Source organism: Lepidochelys kempii, chromosome 6, assembly GCF_965140285.1.
Source record: "Lepidochelys kempii isolate rLepKem1 chromosome 6, rLepKem1.hap1, whole genome shotgun sequence".
Classification (NCBI taxonomy): domain Eukaryota; kingdom Metazoa; phylum Chordata; order Testudines; family Cheloniidae; genus Lepidochelys; species Lepidochelys kempii.
In genome coordinates, this window is record NC_136385.1 from 101766964 (window position 1) to 101784866 (window position 17903).

Below are 17903 nucleotides of genomic sequence, written 5' to 3' on the forward strand. Positions count from 1 at the left end.
AGCTTTTTCAAACATTTACCTTTTGGGCTCATTTTCTATGCATTATCTTAACCCAATACTGAATAGTGCTTTTTACCTATCATTGTACTTAGCTTTTATGTGTGTCATTTCATCTGTAGATCTCAAAGCACTTTACAAAGAGTGTAAATACGATTTTATAAATAGCATTCCCTCATGTAGACCCCAATCCTTCACACACTCTCACATGTGTAACTTGACTACATGGGAAAAACCATTAGAATCAGTGGGGTTACACATGAGTAAAGTTATACACATGCTAAAGTGTCTTCAGGATAGGGAATATAGTATGTATGACATAAAAGCACTGTATAAATGTTAACTTAGACACCCTAGATTAAATACTGTGTTTTTTCTTATACCTTGTACAATCCCACCGATGCAAGTGCAAGGGAATAGGACATGAGATAATTTTACCAGTGTCTTTTTTTGGTTTAACATAATGTAACTGTGTCCACTGTCTCTTTTCTTGAGAGAAATTAAGTTATATCCCAGCTAGTGTGTGTCTTACCTTTGAAGGAATTATGTAACGTTAGGGTGATGCTTTGAGAGTTCACCCAGAACAATAAGGGGTTGTCCCTGCCTTTTCAGTAAACCTGGGTGCTTCTGTGCTTTTGCAGCTTTGGCTCAACACCCTGATATCAGCATTCTGCTTTTACAGCACAGTGGCCTCACCCTGGCTTCCACCAGCATAAGTTAATGATCCATTTAAGAAGTAATTTAGGAATGTAACTGAATATTTAAGAAAAATAAAGCATGATGACCATAACCAAAACATTTTTGCAACTGGAAATAACCACTTACAATCAATTAAATGAGGCTTCCCACTATTCAATGCAGAAATCAGTGAAGGGGAATAACTGGTATTTAAAATCCTTCATTAATTTTCCCATATATAGTACTGTTTTGTAGAAAATGCATGTCATATTTGGCAAAAAAGATCAGGAGAGAAAATTTGGACAAAACAAATGAATTCTATTGTACCACTATTTTCTTACTCTGAATCACAAGGGGAAATCAGTAATTTACCTTGTTAGCTTATTTGTTCTTTTAAGAAACAATTTCTCTTTCTATTTGATGTAGATAGTCATTCGCAGTGCAACAGGGAAAGTAAATGTACAAAATACAAGTGTAAGGAGTATTTTCAAGTATCCATACTGTGGTAAGAAAAGTTAAGAAATGGAAATAATGTTCAGTTCTTGCTACTGAATGTCTTTTAGACATTTTAGGAGATTCACCATTGACTATAAGGGACTAATTCTTGCTGATTTGGTGATTTTTTTTTTTTTTTCCCAGCTGTTTCTCTGTGATTTTGGAGATGATGTAAAGGTTGTCCACAGAAGTTGATCAGTATTAATTCATTTTTACCATGCAGGACGTTTGTGTTTTTCTATAGATCTTGCCGCTGTAAAAGGGAAATCTTTCATTAGGAATTTGATGAGGTTGGCTATTTCTGTATCTATATCGGGATAGATATGAGGAAATGCTATATAGATAGATCTAGATATATCTAACTGGTTTTTCAGAATATTTCATCCACATAGATCTCACTCTTGGCGCACAGGAACCTGTGCGCATAAGATCAGATTATTTTGGTTAGTAGTGTCCACTGGAGCTGCATTCATGCACTAGATATCTTTCTGCACCCCCTCTCCCTTCCCCCCTTCCCCCCCCCGCACACACACCCAAGGACATTTAATGAAGGGAACATGCCCCAACATCCCATAGTTCCTTTGCCAATACAGAATCCAAGAAGGAGTAGGACTCCTTAATAGCAGGGAAGGAGGTGAGTCATGGGAGCCATGTAGACAAAACATCTTAAACCACAGTTACTGTAAGGTATGTAACCATTCTTTCCTCTTTGAGTGATTGTCCACGTGTATCCCACTCTTGGTGACAAGCAAGCAGTTACCCGTTTTCTTGGAAACAGGTAGTCCTACTTAAACAAGGATTATAGGACAGCTCTGTCAAAATGGGCATCTGATCTGGAAGCCTCTACCAAAGAATAGTGTCTTGTAAAAGTGTAGACTGAGCTCCACATAGCTGCCCTCCAGCCTCTGGAAATAGGGACAGTCATCAAACAGGCTGCTGAGGCTGCCTGAGTCTTAGTGAAATGAGCTATTATGTGGCTAGATAGGTCTAACCTGGCTAGCTCAAAACATGTTCTTATACATTTTTATAAGATGTATAAATGATATGGTTGAGTTCAGGATCCTGACGAAAGAAAGGAGAGTAGCAGAATACGGACTCTGGACTTAGAAAAGCAGACTTTGACTCCCTCAGGCAACCGATGGGCAGGATCCCCTGGGAGAATAACATGAGGGGGAAATGAGCCCAGGAGAGCTGGCTGTATTTTAAAGAATCCTTATTGAGGTTCCAGGAACAAACCATCCTGATGTGTAGAAAGAATAGTAAATATGGCAGGTGACCAGCTTGGCTTAACAGTGAAATCCTTGCTGATCTTAAACACAAAAAAGAAGTTTACAAGAAGTGGAAGTTTGGACAAATGATCAGGGAGGAGCATAAAAATATTACTCAGGCATGCAGGAAGGCCAAATCACACTTGGAGTTGCAGCTAGCAAGAGATATTAAGAGTAACAAGAAGGGTTTCTTCAGGTATGTTAGCAACAAGAAGGTCAGGGAAAGTGTGGGATCCTTACTGAATGGGGGAGGCAACCTAGTGACAGAGGATGTGGAAAAAGCTAATGTACTCAATGCTTTTTTTGCCTCTGTCTTCACGAAAAAGGTCAGCTCCCAGACTACTGCACTGAGCAGCACAGCATGGGGAGGAGGTGACCTGGCCTCTGTGGAGAAAGAAGTGGTTTGGGACTATTTAGAAAAGCTGGAAGAGCACAAGTCCATGGGGCTGGATGCGCTGCATCCGAGAGTGCTAAAGGAGTTGGCGGATGTGATTGCAGAGCCATTGGCCATTATCTTTGAAAACTCATGGCGATCGGGGGAGGTCCCGGATGACTGGAAAAAGGCTAATGTTGTGCCCATCTTTAAAAAAGGGGAGGAGGAGGATCTGGGGAACTACAGGCTAGTCAGCCTCACCTCAGTCCCTGGAAAAATCATGGAGCAGGTCCTCAAGGAATCCATTCTGAAGCACTTGGAGGAGAGGAAAGTGATCAGGAACAGTCAGCATGGATTCACCAAGGGCAAGTCATGCCTGACTAATCTAATTGCCTTATATGACGAGATAACTGGCTTTGTGGATGAGGGGAAAGCAGTGGGCATGTTATTCTGTGACTAAAGCAAAGCTTTTGATACGGTCTCCCACAGTATTCTTGCCAGCAAGTTAAAGAAGTATGGGCTGGATGAATAGACTATAAGGTGGATAGAAAGCTGGCTAGATCGTGGGGCTCAACAGATAGTGATTAATGGCTCCATGTCTCGTTGGCAGCCAATATCAAGTGGAGTGCCCCAAGGGTTTTTCCTGGGGCCAGTTTTGTTCAATATCTTCATTAATGATCTGGAGGATGGTGTGGATTGCACCCTCAGCAAGTTTGCAGAGGACACTAAACTGGGAGGAGTGGTAGATACACTGGAGGGTAGGGATAGGATAGAGAGGGCCCTAGACAAATTAGAGGATTGGGCCAAAAGAAATCTGATGCGGTTCAACAAGGACAAGTGCAGAGTCCTGCACTTAGGACGGAAGAATCCCATGCACTGCTACAGACTAGGGACCGAGCAGCTAGGCAGCAGTTCTGCAAAAAAGGACGTAGGTGTTGCAGGGGATGAGAAGCTGGATATGAGTCAACAGTGTGTCCTTGTTGCCAAGAAGGCTAATGGCATTTTGGGCTGTATAAGTAGGGGCTTTGCCAGCAGATCAAGGGACGTGATCGTTCTCCTCTATTCAACATTGGTTAGGCCTCATCTGGAGTACTGTATCCAGTTTTGGGTCCCACATGACAAGAAAGATGTAGAAAAATTGGAAAGCCCCCAATGGAGGGCAACAAAAATGATTAGGGGACTGGAACACAGGACTTATGAGGAGAGCCTGAGGCTTTGTTTAGTCTGCAGAAGAGAAGAATGAGGGGAGATTTGATAGCTGCTTTCAACTACCTGAAAGGGGGTTCCAAAGAGGATGGCTCTAGACTGTTCTCAGTGGTAGCAGATGACAGAACGAGCAGTGATGGTCTCAAGTTGCAGTGGGGGAGGTTTAGGTTGGATATTAGGAAAAACTTTTTCACTAGGAGGATGGTGAAGTACTGGAATGCATTACCTAGGGAGGTGGTGGAATCTCTGTCCTTTGAGGTTTTTAAGGTCAGGCTTGACAAAGTCCTAGCTCGGATGATTTAGTTGGGGAGTGGTCCTGTTTTGAGCAGGGGGTTGGACTAGATGACCTCCTGAGGTCCCTTCCAACACTGATATTCTATGATTTGAAGGTCCGAATTGTTAATCTCTGTGAGGATATTGCCTGACCCTTAACTTTCTCTGCAAAGCCCATGAGCAGCCTAGGTGTGTTCCTGAGTAATTTCGTCCCTTTAAGATAATATGGTAATGCTCTTATTGCATCAAGAATATGAAGTAGCTTTCCCCAAGGTTGAGTGAGTGTGAGAGAAGACAACTGAGGTATTAATTAATGTGTTCATATAGGATTCTGAAACAGTTTGGGGCAAAAACTTGATGAGGCCTGAAAACAACACTGTCTTTATGAAACGTGTATAAGGGGGCTTGCCATGAGGGCCTGAATCTCCCCCCACCAGTCAAGCTGATGTAATGGCTACTAAAAAGTCAGTCTTAGTGGTATTGGAAGGTTGCTAAAGTCCCAAAGGTGGTCTTGGGGGTGGGTGTACTGGAAAACCGATCTTGTCAAACTAACTTGGATACTCTCATCAAAAAAAGATATCAAGTTTGATAAAGATAATAGTGTTGATGTAATATCCATAAGCTTCTATAAGGCATTTGACTTGGTACTGCATGACATTTTGATTAAAAAAAAAAGTAAAACAATACAAAAGTAATATGGCACACTTAAATGAATTAAAAAGTGGCTGACGTGTTTCAAAATGTAGCTGTAAATAGGGAATCATCATTGAGTGGTTGTGTTGCTTGTGGAATCCCACAAAGATTGGTTCTTGGCCCTACCCTATTCAACATTTTTATCAGTGACCTGGAAGAGAACATAAAATAGTCAGTGATAGTTTGCACATGACACAAAGATTGGAGACGTGATAAATAATGAACACCAGTTAGTGATACGGAGCGATCTGGATCGCTTGGTAAACTGGACTCAAGCAAACGACATGAATTTTAACATGGCTAAATTTATACACCTAGGAATAAAGAATGTAGGCCATACATACAAGATGGGAGACTCTATCCTGGGAAGCAGTGACTCTTGACAAAAGATTTTGGGGGAGGAAGGGGGGGTACGTATGACAGATTTGTTACCATTCTGCCTTAGGCTTCAGGTGATCAGGCTGAGGCCACAGGATCATTTGGGAAGGAGATGACAGAACACACCAAAAGTCTAAATTTTAAAGCTTTATTAATAAATAATAAAATAACAGCAGAGAGTGCGGGGGGGGGGGGTTCCCCACATCACTTAGAGGAAGAAAGAAAGTGTGTTTGCCCCAAGCCCTAACCCACTTTCATACTCACACCCGCACAACGTGAGGCTGGCCAGGCCTGGGTGTAACGTAAGAAGAAGACTGGGAGAGGCGGACGGAGTTCTGTCCTGTGTGCACAAGTCGTCCAGGGTCCACTGCCAATCTCCGAATTGCTCCAGATCTCAGGAGGGTCTTAACTGCTGGGCTCCTTTGGGGGTGTTCTATTCCACAACCTCTGCTCCTGGTGCTCTTTGTGCCAGTCCAAACCAGCTTTCTGTGGTGGTTTCTGCTTTCCCAAAACACAACGGCTCCAGGGACGCAAAGCTCTGCTCCCCCCATCTCTGGATGCATAAATAGGAATCTCAAGAAAAGAATAGACAAGTTATTTTACTTCTGTATTTGGTACTGGTGCAACCCCTGCTGGAGTACTCCGTCCAGTTCTGGTGTCCACAATTTGAGATGGACATTGAAAAATTGGAGGGTTCAGAGACGAGCCACAGAAATGATTAAAGGATGAGAAAACATGTATTACAGTGACAGACTCTAAGGAGCTCAATCTATTTACTTTAACAAAGAGAATGTTCTAGGGCGACTTGAACACAGTCTGTAAGTGCCTATATGGGAAACCCAAATTAATTATGGGCTCTTCAGTCAAGCAGAGGAAGGTATAACATGCTTCAACTTCCAGCCATTGGATCTAGATAAATTCAGTCTGGATATAAGGTTGTTTTTTTGTGGTTTTTTTTTTTTTTTTTTTTTGAACAGTGAGGATTAATTAACCATTGGGACAATTTACTGAGATTCAAATGGTATCTGTAAATCAAGACTTGTTGTTTATTTTAAAAGGTATTCTCTTATTCAAAAGGAATTATTTTGGACAAATTCTATGGCCTCTTATATAGGACTTGGATGATCAGAGAGTTGTCTGGCCAGGGAATCTGAGAACCCTGTTAACACTATATTGAGGTTCCCAAGAGGGAAGGGCTCACATTTTTCTCACAGAATGGAAGAAATCTTGCCACTGTCAGATGGGGAAAAAATGGTGGTGTGCAGATATTGCTGATAAATTGACCTTGAGACATTCACGAGATCTAAATACCAAACTGCCTGGCACATGCTGGGACTATCATGATCCTGCATTTTATTTTAGCTTCTTCAGACTTCTCAGTATAATGGGGATTGGCAGAATGACATACATTAGTCCTGGTGTCCAGGCAGATGGTCAAGACATTTGACAGGGAGCCAGACTGGTGTCCCCCCTGGAGCTTGACACTTGCTGTCATCTGTGTCAAATAGGTCTAGGGATGTGTATCCCACACTTGTGAAAGATGTTCTCATCACGGAGTTCTTAATGCATTATTTGCACATCTGAGGTGTGTCTTTGTACCTGTTTAAAGAGAAGACTTCTTGTGGGACCATGACCAGCATGACCTTCTCATCCCAAGTGGGGGACCTTGTGAACTTCCTCAAAAGTGGTTTTGTGCCTCTTTCATTTTGATTTTTTTTGTTGAGAGGATCATATATATAAGAAAAGTCATGCTTAAGCCAACAATTTTATATACATATATAATATAAAATTGTTGGCTTAAGCATGACTTTTCTAATCGGACACTAATCTAAATATTATCCATCTCTAACCTGACTGGGCCAGGCTGTCTCAATCCAAGTCATACTTCTCACCAGATTGGCCTGAAGAGTTCTGAAGGTGGTGCTATAAAGGGGAGCAGTTGAGCCTCTCAATGCGTGAAAATGAAGGACCATTATCCCTTGGGTCTACAAGCCATTTGAGGGAAGACTGATGCTCCTGTTACCCAAGGCTTGCCACTGTAGGGGAAACAAAGTGAAGATGGCAACAAACAGGGTAAGCCAGTCTGTGACTAGTCTGCCAGCACCTGAAGAGCCTGCAAGCATGAAAGTGCTGTGCCCAGCTACATCTCCTGTTCCACATGAGTCCAAAGACTAGAAGAACTGAAGAGTTCCAACACCTGTTGGGTTTTTTTTCTTTTGTTTTTATTAACTAGGCCTTTTGATTTTTTTTTTTTGAGGGTTTGAAAGCATGGCTGTATGCATGCATGTATGTATGAGCATCTGTAAAGTCCACATGGGAAAGCACCAGAAAAAGAGTTTGCCGAGTTTAAGAAACCCCTAAACATAGTCCTTTAAAAGATACTCATTGGATGTGTGTTTCTTTCTTTGTGTAGAATCATAAAACTGTCAGTTGTGAATTGTTAAGTGAGAATTTCCAAACTTCTGCTTATCAGTGTACTATTCAGATTTGTATTATCTGTGATGGGGGCGGCGGGAAGCCATGAAACAGTTGGGAATCACATAAAAGTGAAATCTAAGAAGGAATATTTAATTTATTTCAATATTAAAATACTCAACCAGCTAAGTTCTGATTGTATTGCTGGGAGTTTCTTGCTGGGTGTTTTACTCCTGGGGAAATGCGGATGTGCAGAATTCATCTGTCTCGCATAATTTTGTATATTCCTGCATAAAAAACCTTTTGCTTAAGAAGTGCTGTTGTTCTGCCGTTTGTCCAGCAGAGGCAGCTGTGCCACCAGAACAGACATTCATGCTGGCTGTTCTAGCACCACAGCAGCCTCTGGTGGGCAAAAGGTGGAACTGCAGCACTTCTGAGGCAAAATGTATTTTATGTGGGAAAATACAAAATTCTATGCCCAGTGTTTGCAGAATTCCCCCAGAAGTAGAGTTCATCACAGCATCCTTCTAGCAGAGCCAGGTTAGGACAGAGTGGGCCACACAGGACTGCTGGGGGAGGGGGGGGTCACAGACAAGGGTTCAGAATGGCAAGTGGGGGGGACAGACTGGAGCATGGGCTCAGGAGCTAGTGGGGTGACTGTTGAGGATGGGGAAGGCGGGGCTCCAGAGACCCATGGGGAGGAGGGGCGCGGGGACAGGGGCAGATGTGCCTGACTGAATGGGAGAGGCTTGGGGTCAGCCAGGATCTGCCTGGGGGAGACTTTCCAACACCCTAATAATTCCCCCCCCCAAAGAAAAACCTCCCACCCACACCCAACAACCTCCAGGTTCACTCCTAGGCTCCTTCCCTCTCCCTCAGCTCTTCTGTTACCCCTGACTCCCCACAGCCTTTGCACTGCTTCTGACAGGTGCAGGAAATACTGTTCTGTATTATAATTTAAGTGAATTACACAGAGTTCTGTATTAATATGCCTAGTAAGGAATCTATTTGTTTAAAAAAAAAAAACACCTTTTTTGGGGGCGGGGAGGTCTGTATTGTTACAGACATACTTGCTGACAAATATTTTGAAATAAATTACCAAAATAATTATAAGTGGCATGATTATATTGTGTTGTTTTGATAAATACAATATACAGAATTTTTAATTTTTTGGTGCAGAATTCCCCCAATAGTAGTGTTTATAACCAAGTAGATAGAACCTCTTTGATTTTTTTTTTTTTTTAGGATTCATAAGGATTGCTTATCTGTAAATTATAAAAAAGAGTCAGAGTAGCAGCCGTGTTAGTCTGTATCCGCAAAAAGAAAAAGAATACTTTGTAGTACCTTAGAGACTAACTAACAAATTTATTTAAGCATAAGCTTTCGTGAGCTACAGCTCACTTCATTAGATGCATGCAGTGAAAAATACAGTGGGGAGATTTTATATGCACAGAGAACATGAAACAATGGATGTTACCATACACACTGTAACAAGAGTGATCAGGTAAGGTGAGCTATTACCAGCAGGAGAGGGGGAAAAAAACAAAACAACCCTTTTTAGTGATAATCAAGGTGGGCCATTTCCAACAGTTGACAAGAACATGTGAGGAACAGTAGGGGGGAGGGAAATAAACATGGGGAAATAGTTTTTCTTTGTGTAATGACACATCCACTCCCAGTCTTTATTCAAGCCTAAATTAATGGTGTCCAGTTTGCAAATTAATTCCAATTCAGCAGTCTCTCGTTGGAGTCTGTTTTTGAAGTTTTTTTTGTTGAAGAATTGCAACTTTAGGTCTCTGAGTGACCAGAGAGATTGAAGTGTTCTCCGACTGGTTTTTGAATGTTATAATTCTTGACATCTGCTTTGTGTCCATTTATTCTTTTACTTAGAGACTGCCCGGTTTGGCCAATGTACATGGCAGAGGGGCATTGCTAGCACATGATGGCATATACCCATTGGTAGATGTGCAGGTGAACGAACCTCTGATAGTGTGGCTGATGTGATTAGGCCCTATGATGGTGTCCTCTGAATAGATATATGGACTCAGTTGGCAACAGGCTTTGTTGCAAGGATAGGTTCCTGGGTTAGTATTTTTGTTGTGTGGTGTGTCTTATTTGTTTCAATAATTTGTTTCATTGTCAGAATCATAGAGAATCTGTGTGGCTTTGAACCAGTTCACCTAGGAGCCTAATCAGCTTTCTTTAAATTAACTTTTCATTTTCACACAGCTGCCCTTCATTCATTATAGATTTTAGTTTTTCCCTGTGTTCCAAAATAAACCTGTTCATAAACTGACACTAGTGTAAATAATTAAATTTTCTAAGAAGCGATTGGTAATTAGCTATGCATCTGGAGGCTGGCTGAGAAACAGCCTTCATCCAAATAGGTCCAGCTTTAAGGTCTTTCTCCCTAAGGGTTGATTTGGGAAGCCCTTGTTTAGGATTTGGATCCCTGGAGAGTAGCTACAACAAGAGATCCTTGTTACGGGGGAGAATAAAAGTACTCAAATCCTTTGGAAGGGGCTTGATAACTTTTTGTCAGAACTTTTGGATATGGCTTGAATTGATGCAGGGGGTCTTTTGGAAGCTCCAGTAATCCCCTTATTTATCAGTATGGCCAACCTACCAAGCAAGGAAGGGAGAGTGCAGAATGTCTAGCAGTTTGTGTGGTTTCTCTTGTACCTCCTCCACTGTTATGTCAAGAGCCTCTGCCATGCGTTTAATATGTTGGAATGCCTTAAAATCATCAACTGGAGAAGACCTTGGAGGGTTCACTGCCTCATTAGGGAAGGATAAGGGAATTGTGGCCGGGATTAATTGTTCTCCCTCATCTGCCTGGTGTACGTGTCTCTCTTCCTCCCGTCTCTTTAGTATCTGAGGCTGTATTAATTGGCTTGGCTGGAAAGATCTATATTGCCTCTTTGGAGAAGAGGATCTAGCCCTGGGAGTGGGGGCAGTAGCTATTGGCTTGCAAGTATGGGGGTTGCATACCCCAGGGTGCCTAGTAGGGCCAAGGTTGATAGGCACATGAATCTTGGACTGATAGAAGCAGAGAAGGATATTTGGGGGCTGGTCTCTGAGGTCCATGCCTTTTCCTGCTGAGAGCAGTCCCTAGAGTCCCTCCTGGATTCCCATTGTGATCCCCTTGAAGGGATAGGAGGGTGAGTGTGAAAGGAACCCTCCTGTACACTGATGGGGAGGATGAGAAGGAACACACCGTCTCCACAGGTGAGGCTACTCTTTCAGGCATATTAAGGCACTCTGATGTCACTTATACTCAAGTAGACGATAGAGTTGGTATTACCTATTTTGTTTGTGTTACCGAGATCTCAGTGACCAGTAGTCTGACTAGCACCTTTCAGCCTATCCAGCAAAGTGACTCCTGTATTGGGGCCCACAGCTAAATCACCCAGTACAGACGTGTGCCCTAGGTGCCAATAGGGATGGTGCTGAGGAACTGGCTAGTGAGGAGGTAACTACCAGAAGAAGGATGATCCAGAGGTGCAGTGGAGATACTATAGGCACCTGTTTAATAGTTGGTACCAAGGCACCAGAGGGTTCTTTCTCAGGATGTTGGCTTCCCTTTGAGTTTGAGAAGAGTGAGACCTATGGTGATTTTTGTATCTGTTTTTTATGGGGCCTGGGGGAGGGTGACCTGTGTCTCAACTCAACTCTGGAGTGATGATCCCTCCTGCACCTTTCCGAAGCTATTGCGACAGAGATTGAAGCCCATGACTGGGGTCCAATGTTTCCCTGGAGCTTGGGGTAGAATCATGGCTCTCCAGGGTGCTCATTAAGAGGGACTGGGCAGGGGACTGTGCCTTTGTTACGTCCTTCCTTTCTGTGTTCAAAGAGGCCTTCCTGGAGCACTCAAGAAGGAATAATCTCAGTTGCGCTTCATGGGCCTTTGGAAAATGAGTGGCAGATGGAGCAGCACTCTGGAATATGCCCCTTGCCTAAACAAAAAAGCACCTAGAATGCCCATCACTTAGTAGTATAGAAAGTCATATGAGGGGCAAGATTTAATCTCTGGATTTTTAGCACAGTGGTTTAGTTTTTCTTTACTGCTTTCTAGGAAAGCAGATGGACAGTGCAGTGGTTCAGTCTTGCTGCCATGGGTGATAAGAAAGAACTGAGGGACAGTAGGGACTGTGCCTGCCCTTTTATACCCTTGGGTGGTGGGAGGACCTGTAGGGGCGTGGCCCCAATGGACCCTGCTGGCCAAAAGAATCCAGTCTCGCATGCGTGAGCACCAAAAGAGGGATCCATGTGGACAAATACTCAAAGATGAAATATGGTTTACTCATTTCCCAAGCTATAAAATTTCTTCTCAAGCCTATCTTCAAGAAAACAGTCTTTATTTTCACAAAGACAAAAGATTAATAGAAGAAAATAGATTAATGTTTGTCAGCATATCTTCTACATAATATTCATGTCCATATCCTTAGTGGTCAAAATATTAGAGAAGCACTTGTTTTCAGTTTTTGTATAATGGCTTTTTAAATTCCTTCCTTGTTTGGTGAGGATTCTTCAGTGCCCTTTTCTGTACGTTCCTCGTGAAGCTCTGGGACTGCCACTGTCAGACAGAAGTTACTGGGCTAGATGGACCATTGGTTTGACCCAATATGTCAGCTCTTATGTTCCAAACTAGGTACTGATCCAGCCAACTCAGATCACTAATGCAAAATCAATCTCCCTCCTCTCCTCCCCTCCCCCCCCCCCCCGCTAGAAGGCATCTACTAATGTGTTTATCAGTTCAAATTTAATGTGAAGCCTTGTATTTCTTTATTGGAACAGATTCTGATAATGGAACCTGTCATAAATATAAAGGGAAGGGTAAACACCTTTAAATCCCTCCTGCCAGAGGAAAAAGCCTTTCACCTGTAAAGGGTTAAGAAGCTAAGACAACCTCGCTGGCACCTGACCAAAATGACCAATGAGGAGACAAGATACTTTCAAAGCTGGAGTGGGGAGGGGGGGAAACAAAGGGTTCTCTCTGTCTGTGTTGTCTTTTGCCGAGACCAGAGCAGGAATGCAGGTCAGAACTCCTGTAAAGAGTTAATAAGCAATCTAGTTAGATATGCGTTAGATTCTGTTTTGTTTAAATGGCTGATAAAAAAAGTTGTGCTGAATGGAATGTAGATTCCTGTTTTTGTGTCTTTGTAACTTAAGGTTTTGCCTAGAGGGATTCTCTGTGTTTTGAATCTGATTACCCTGTAAGGTATTTACCATCCTGATTTTACAGAGGTGATTCTTTTTCTTTTTCTTTAATTAAAATTCTCCTTTTAAGAACCTGATTGCTTTTTCATTGTTCTTAAGATCCAAGGGTTTGGGTCTGTGTTCACCTATGCAAATTGGTGAGGATTTTTATCAAGCCTTCCCCAGCAAAGGGGGTGTAGGGCTTGGGGGGATTTTGAGGGGAAAGACATTTCCAAATGGGCTCTTTCGCTGTTATATTTGTTAGACTCTTGGTGGTGGCAGCAAAAAAGTCCAGGGACAAAAGGTAAAATAGTTTGTACCTTGGGGAAGTTTTAACCTAAGCTGGTAAAAATAAGCTTAGGGGGTTTTTCTTTCAGGTCCCCACATCTGTACCCTAGAGTTCAGAGTGGGGAAGGAACCTTGACAGAACCACATATATATTTTTTTTTTATTCAGATTCAAATTGAGAGCTATTCCCTGGCTGATAAGGGAGCAGGGACACTATGGGCTAAAAGTATAATGTAACATTTGCTTTAAAAATTATTTGTTTATAAAGTAATAAATCTTCATGGAGTTTATCAAAGGAGAAAATGTCAATGAGGGAAAAATGCTTTATGCTTTATTAATTTTCCATACGTATTCGATAATAAATGTCTCAAGAAATGTAAAGTAGTCCCAATTAGGGAATGATCCTTTCATCTCCAAGGATGATAGATAAGGGAAAAGGCCAAATTTGGTTGGTTATTCACGATTCCTTATTCAGGTTCCCAGGTAATAATGCAAAGGCTGAAGTTGGTTATTTGCACATTGTGAATCTGGGAGCATCAACTATACTAAATTCATATTGAATTTCATAATACGTAGTACTTATCCATATATGTACTGCACAACTGCCCTGTTATATGGCACTTACACAGTTCCCCACTGTATTGAGGGAATAGTAATGAGGAACAAGGCTCTAATTATTCTCTTTGTGAAAGGACTTTCTGGATGGGGAAAGGTTTTACTTCTAATTCAAGTACATTGTTGTTGCAGCTGTTGTATTTGAGTGTTTTGTTGCTTTGAAGATTGTGCCACACTGAACTGCTGTCTGTCTCTTTGCAGTGCCAATCTTTCCAAAGCTGCTTGGGGAGCTCTGGAGAAAAATGGCACCCAACTGATGATACGTTCCTATGAACTTGGTGTCCTTTTCCTGCCTTCAGCATTTGTAAGTTCATAATTCAGCAACAAAAGCCAAGATACTGTTATAGGTTGCAAATGCTAATATCTTCCAAAAAGAGGATGTAATCACATTATTCTATCCCATTATATACTTGTTTATTATTTATTTTGTTTAATTTTGGGAAGGGGGGGAGTTAGTTATAGAACTTAGTGCTTTAAAGAAAACCCCCGTGTTTACCCATACATCAGGCAGGAATTTGGTACCTAAATGGGTTTTCGTAGTTTCCTTATGGTAAATACAGTAATATGCAATACTTTATGAATAAGATTCAGAATCTTTTGCTAACTCCTCTCTGAAATTACTAGACGCAACGAATCTTGCATCTTGGCAAGGGGTTAGACTAGATTAACCTTGAGGTCCCATCTAACCCTATGGTTCAATGATTCTTATGGACAGACTCTGTGTAACTCAGCAGAAATGTGGTGTCATACTTTCAGAGCTAATTAATCTCTATTTTTAAGATCTTTTGCTGCACCCATTTTGTTGAGTACAATGTCCTGTGGGCTCAGAAAGGGAGAACCATATTTTGCCACACACAAATTGTCATTTGGAGCTGAAAATAAAATTTCTAATCCCCTCTGATCACTCACTTTCCTGAAATCCACTGATGATGGCCATTGGACAGTTCCATCTTGCCCTTTCCCAGACTCACTGCTTTGTAAGAGCAGATTTTCACATTTCTTTGTTACTGTGGTATCAGTAGTTTCCAATCTATTTATCAAAGGCAAAATTGGAAAGTTGAAGCATTGCTACTGGATATGCTCAGTAGATATTATCTCTCAGAACAGAGACTTGATGAGGGGAAGCAGTAGAACAGAGTACTGAGAGTGAGGAGGCCTGGGTTCCTTTCTTACTCTGCTACTTGGCTCATTGTAGGGCAAATAGGCAAAAATGTTCAAGTACATCCACTACATTTGTTTAGATCAGTTTTTAGTTACCTTAACACTTATGTCAGTAGAAGTTGCATGTACTTATCACCTCTGTCAATCAAGACTTAGCTATGTCTGGTTGGGTACCCAAATTTAGAGAAAACGTGTTTGAAAATTTTGGCTTTAACCTGTGTGAGCCTCACTTTCCTCATGCAAAACCGGGATAGATTTGTAAAGCTGTGTGAAATCTTCAGATGAAAAATGCCATATAATGGCAAAGTATTAGTATGTTGTTGCTGCTTTGCGTTCTACTTTTTTGTAGATGAGCATGCTAAAAATAATTCCTAGGTAGAAAACAAAACAAATCCTCAAAGGCTGGATAGTGCTACATGAATCTGTTGCTATCAATATGATAGCAGCATCAACAGTTGGTCTTTCAGAAAGTGTTCAAATTCTCTCCTGCCTAAAGGCCTACAAAATTCATCCTATTCAGGGAGATGATTCTCTGGCTCCCGGAGAAAACAATCTATAGGATAAAAAATTTTCGGTGTATCTTCCATGGGAACAAAATTTCTCTTCATCCCTCCAAGATCATGTTCACCAAGCACATAATTTCATCACTTAATTTGACAGTATATAACTAACCAACAGAGCACTTTTAAAGAATGAGATTTTATGAAAATATTTATGCATAATAATTTGTAATTACAGTCTCTAATTGCTACAATAGAATTGATAGTTTCCTGCTTTGGCTTTTTATTATGGGAGAAGTGCCACATCACACTCTTGACACTTACTAAGCAATTGAAAGCAAGTATTGGGTGACTTCCAATGGTGGTAGTGGCATTTCCCTGATTTTTTTTAATCACTAAAATCATTAGGAAGCGAAATATGTTGCTCTCAGAAGTCCTTATGAATTACCGAAGACTTGTAATAACACCCTCAAATGCTGTTCTCCTGAGGTACAACAGACCATTTTAGTGACAATGCTGGGTTGTGAAATAAGAACCTCATAATTCACTAGAAGGGGTGATAATTTTAGTTTCAATAAACTCTGTAAGAAATAGGAAAAAGAAGCTCATTTTAATAACTGCTGATGATAGATATGAAATGACTCAGACAGAAACTATCGCCTGGCTGGGCCAAGATTTATTTGATGACTTTGTCAGCAGCTGACCTCAAGGGAGTGAACAATGTTCTGGCAAACTGGCTTTTGCTGTCTACAGCTGCTGCCAAGCAAAGTGAGCTTACTTGAGACAATGGTGAGGCATTTAAAGGACAGATCTCTTTTTGCATTATTAACTCACATCTACTACAGATGGAACAAAGTCCAGTATGTGTAGGCAGTGGATTCCTTCTCTGTTTTCTTGCTTTCCCACATATATGCATTTATCAGTCTTAAAAAACATAATTCAAAAAACACAGGTGGGGACTAGCAAAGGTAAAAGTCCCCTCAGCCAAAGGGACTATGCTTATTTCAGAATCTGATGACTTGAGTAACAAGTAGAAATAAACTTGTTTCCCCAGGGCCACTCAATAATAATAACTAGCTGACAACCCTGTCGGTTGCACATGTGTAATTCAGAAACTCATGTGCCTCCATACGTCCCAAACATATTGACGTAACCAGAGCTGGGTAGTGTGGGCTGGGGCTGGAGCTGGAGCATAAGACCAGGAGGAACCTGGTGCATGGGCTCCCTATGAGGTGAAGCCTGTGTCTATGGTGGAGCATAATGGAAGCAGAGACAGGAAACAGCAGGACCCCCTGTGCCAGGTTGCAGCGCCACTCAAATGTGGCCTGGCCCATCGTCCCTCCATCATGCCAGCAGGGAGGGCGCTCTGCCATTACACCACCCAGTTCTGCTAGTTACTGCGTCCCCTATTGTAGAGGGGTGTCCTGACCTGCTCGCAACCAGAAAGCAGCCACAGTCTGATTGTGGGAACTGGGAACCAGTGGGATGGCGGGAACCAGAGCTGGGTGCTGTGGGGCAAACCCCCTCCTTCATGAGTGATGGAGAGTATAATGAAAGTGGTATTTAGCAGTGACCACACAGCTTTTCCAAGCACATACATTTAATCATAGAGTAAAAAGTATTACAGAGGAAACCTATTCAAACAAACAAACCAGATTTAAACCCACACTAAACCAACCAGAAATTACCCATTTTCCACAGGAGGAGTCTGATAGGCCAGCATCCCTTCCAACCCTTCAGCAAAAGTTGGGGCCGCCTCCTGTTGCTTGAGAAGAGGCAGCCCCGTCAGTTATATCAGAATCTGCAAAATCCAAGTGATATCTTGTTTTGAAAAGGCTGTAGCCCATACGGTTGCAAAGAAAGCCCTGCAAATGTGAATATAGTGCAAACTAGTGTTGGGTGTTATCTGCTGCAGACACAGGGCTTGAAACAGGAGCTGTAAAATAAGTGTGTTCTCCTTCTAACAGCTGCTTTAATTTATTGCACGAGGTTGAGGATATGAGTCTGTTTCTTCAAATCCCAAGACACATGAGAATAGGAACCCCAAGGAATTTGCAGAAACTCAGCGGCTTTGTTTATGCTAGGAAATTTTCCCTAAAATTGCATGCTAATCCTACCATGTAGAAAGGTTTTTGTTTTGTTTTGTTTTTTTTTCACGGAGAACTCATGGAGGAAAGAGGAGAATACAGGGGATTATTGACATGAGGTCTGTCTGGACATGAGGCAATTTCCTTCACTGATGCTCGCAGTGGTAGGAGCTCAGTGTATCTATCTCTCTGCCTAGCTTAGTGTCACTGGCGAACTTGCTGAGGGTGCAGTCCATCCCATCATCCAGATCATTAATGAAGATGTTGAACAAAACTA

General features: G+C 41.9%; 1 protein-coding gene across 1 annotated transcript in view; it reads left to right on the forward strand.

Moving 5' to 3' along the window:
- TDP1 (tyrosyl-DNA phosphodiesterase 1) overlaps positions 1-17903 on the forward strand; it is a 114356-nt gene that overhangs the window by 64447 nt on the left and 32006 nt on the right. The window contains exon 14 of the mRNA XM_073349395.1: positions 14080-14182. Within this exon, the coding sequence (XP_073205496.1) occupies positions 14080-14182 (103 nt within the window). The remainder of the gene's footprint in view (positions 1-14079; positions 14183-17903) is intronic.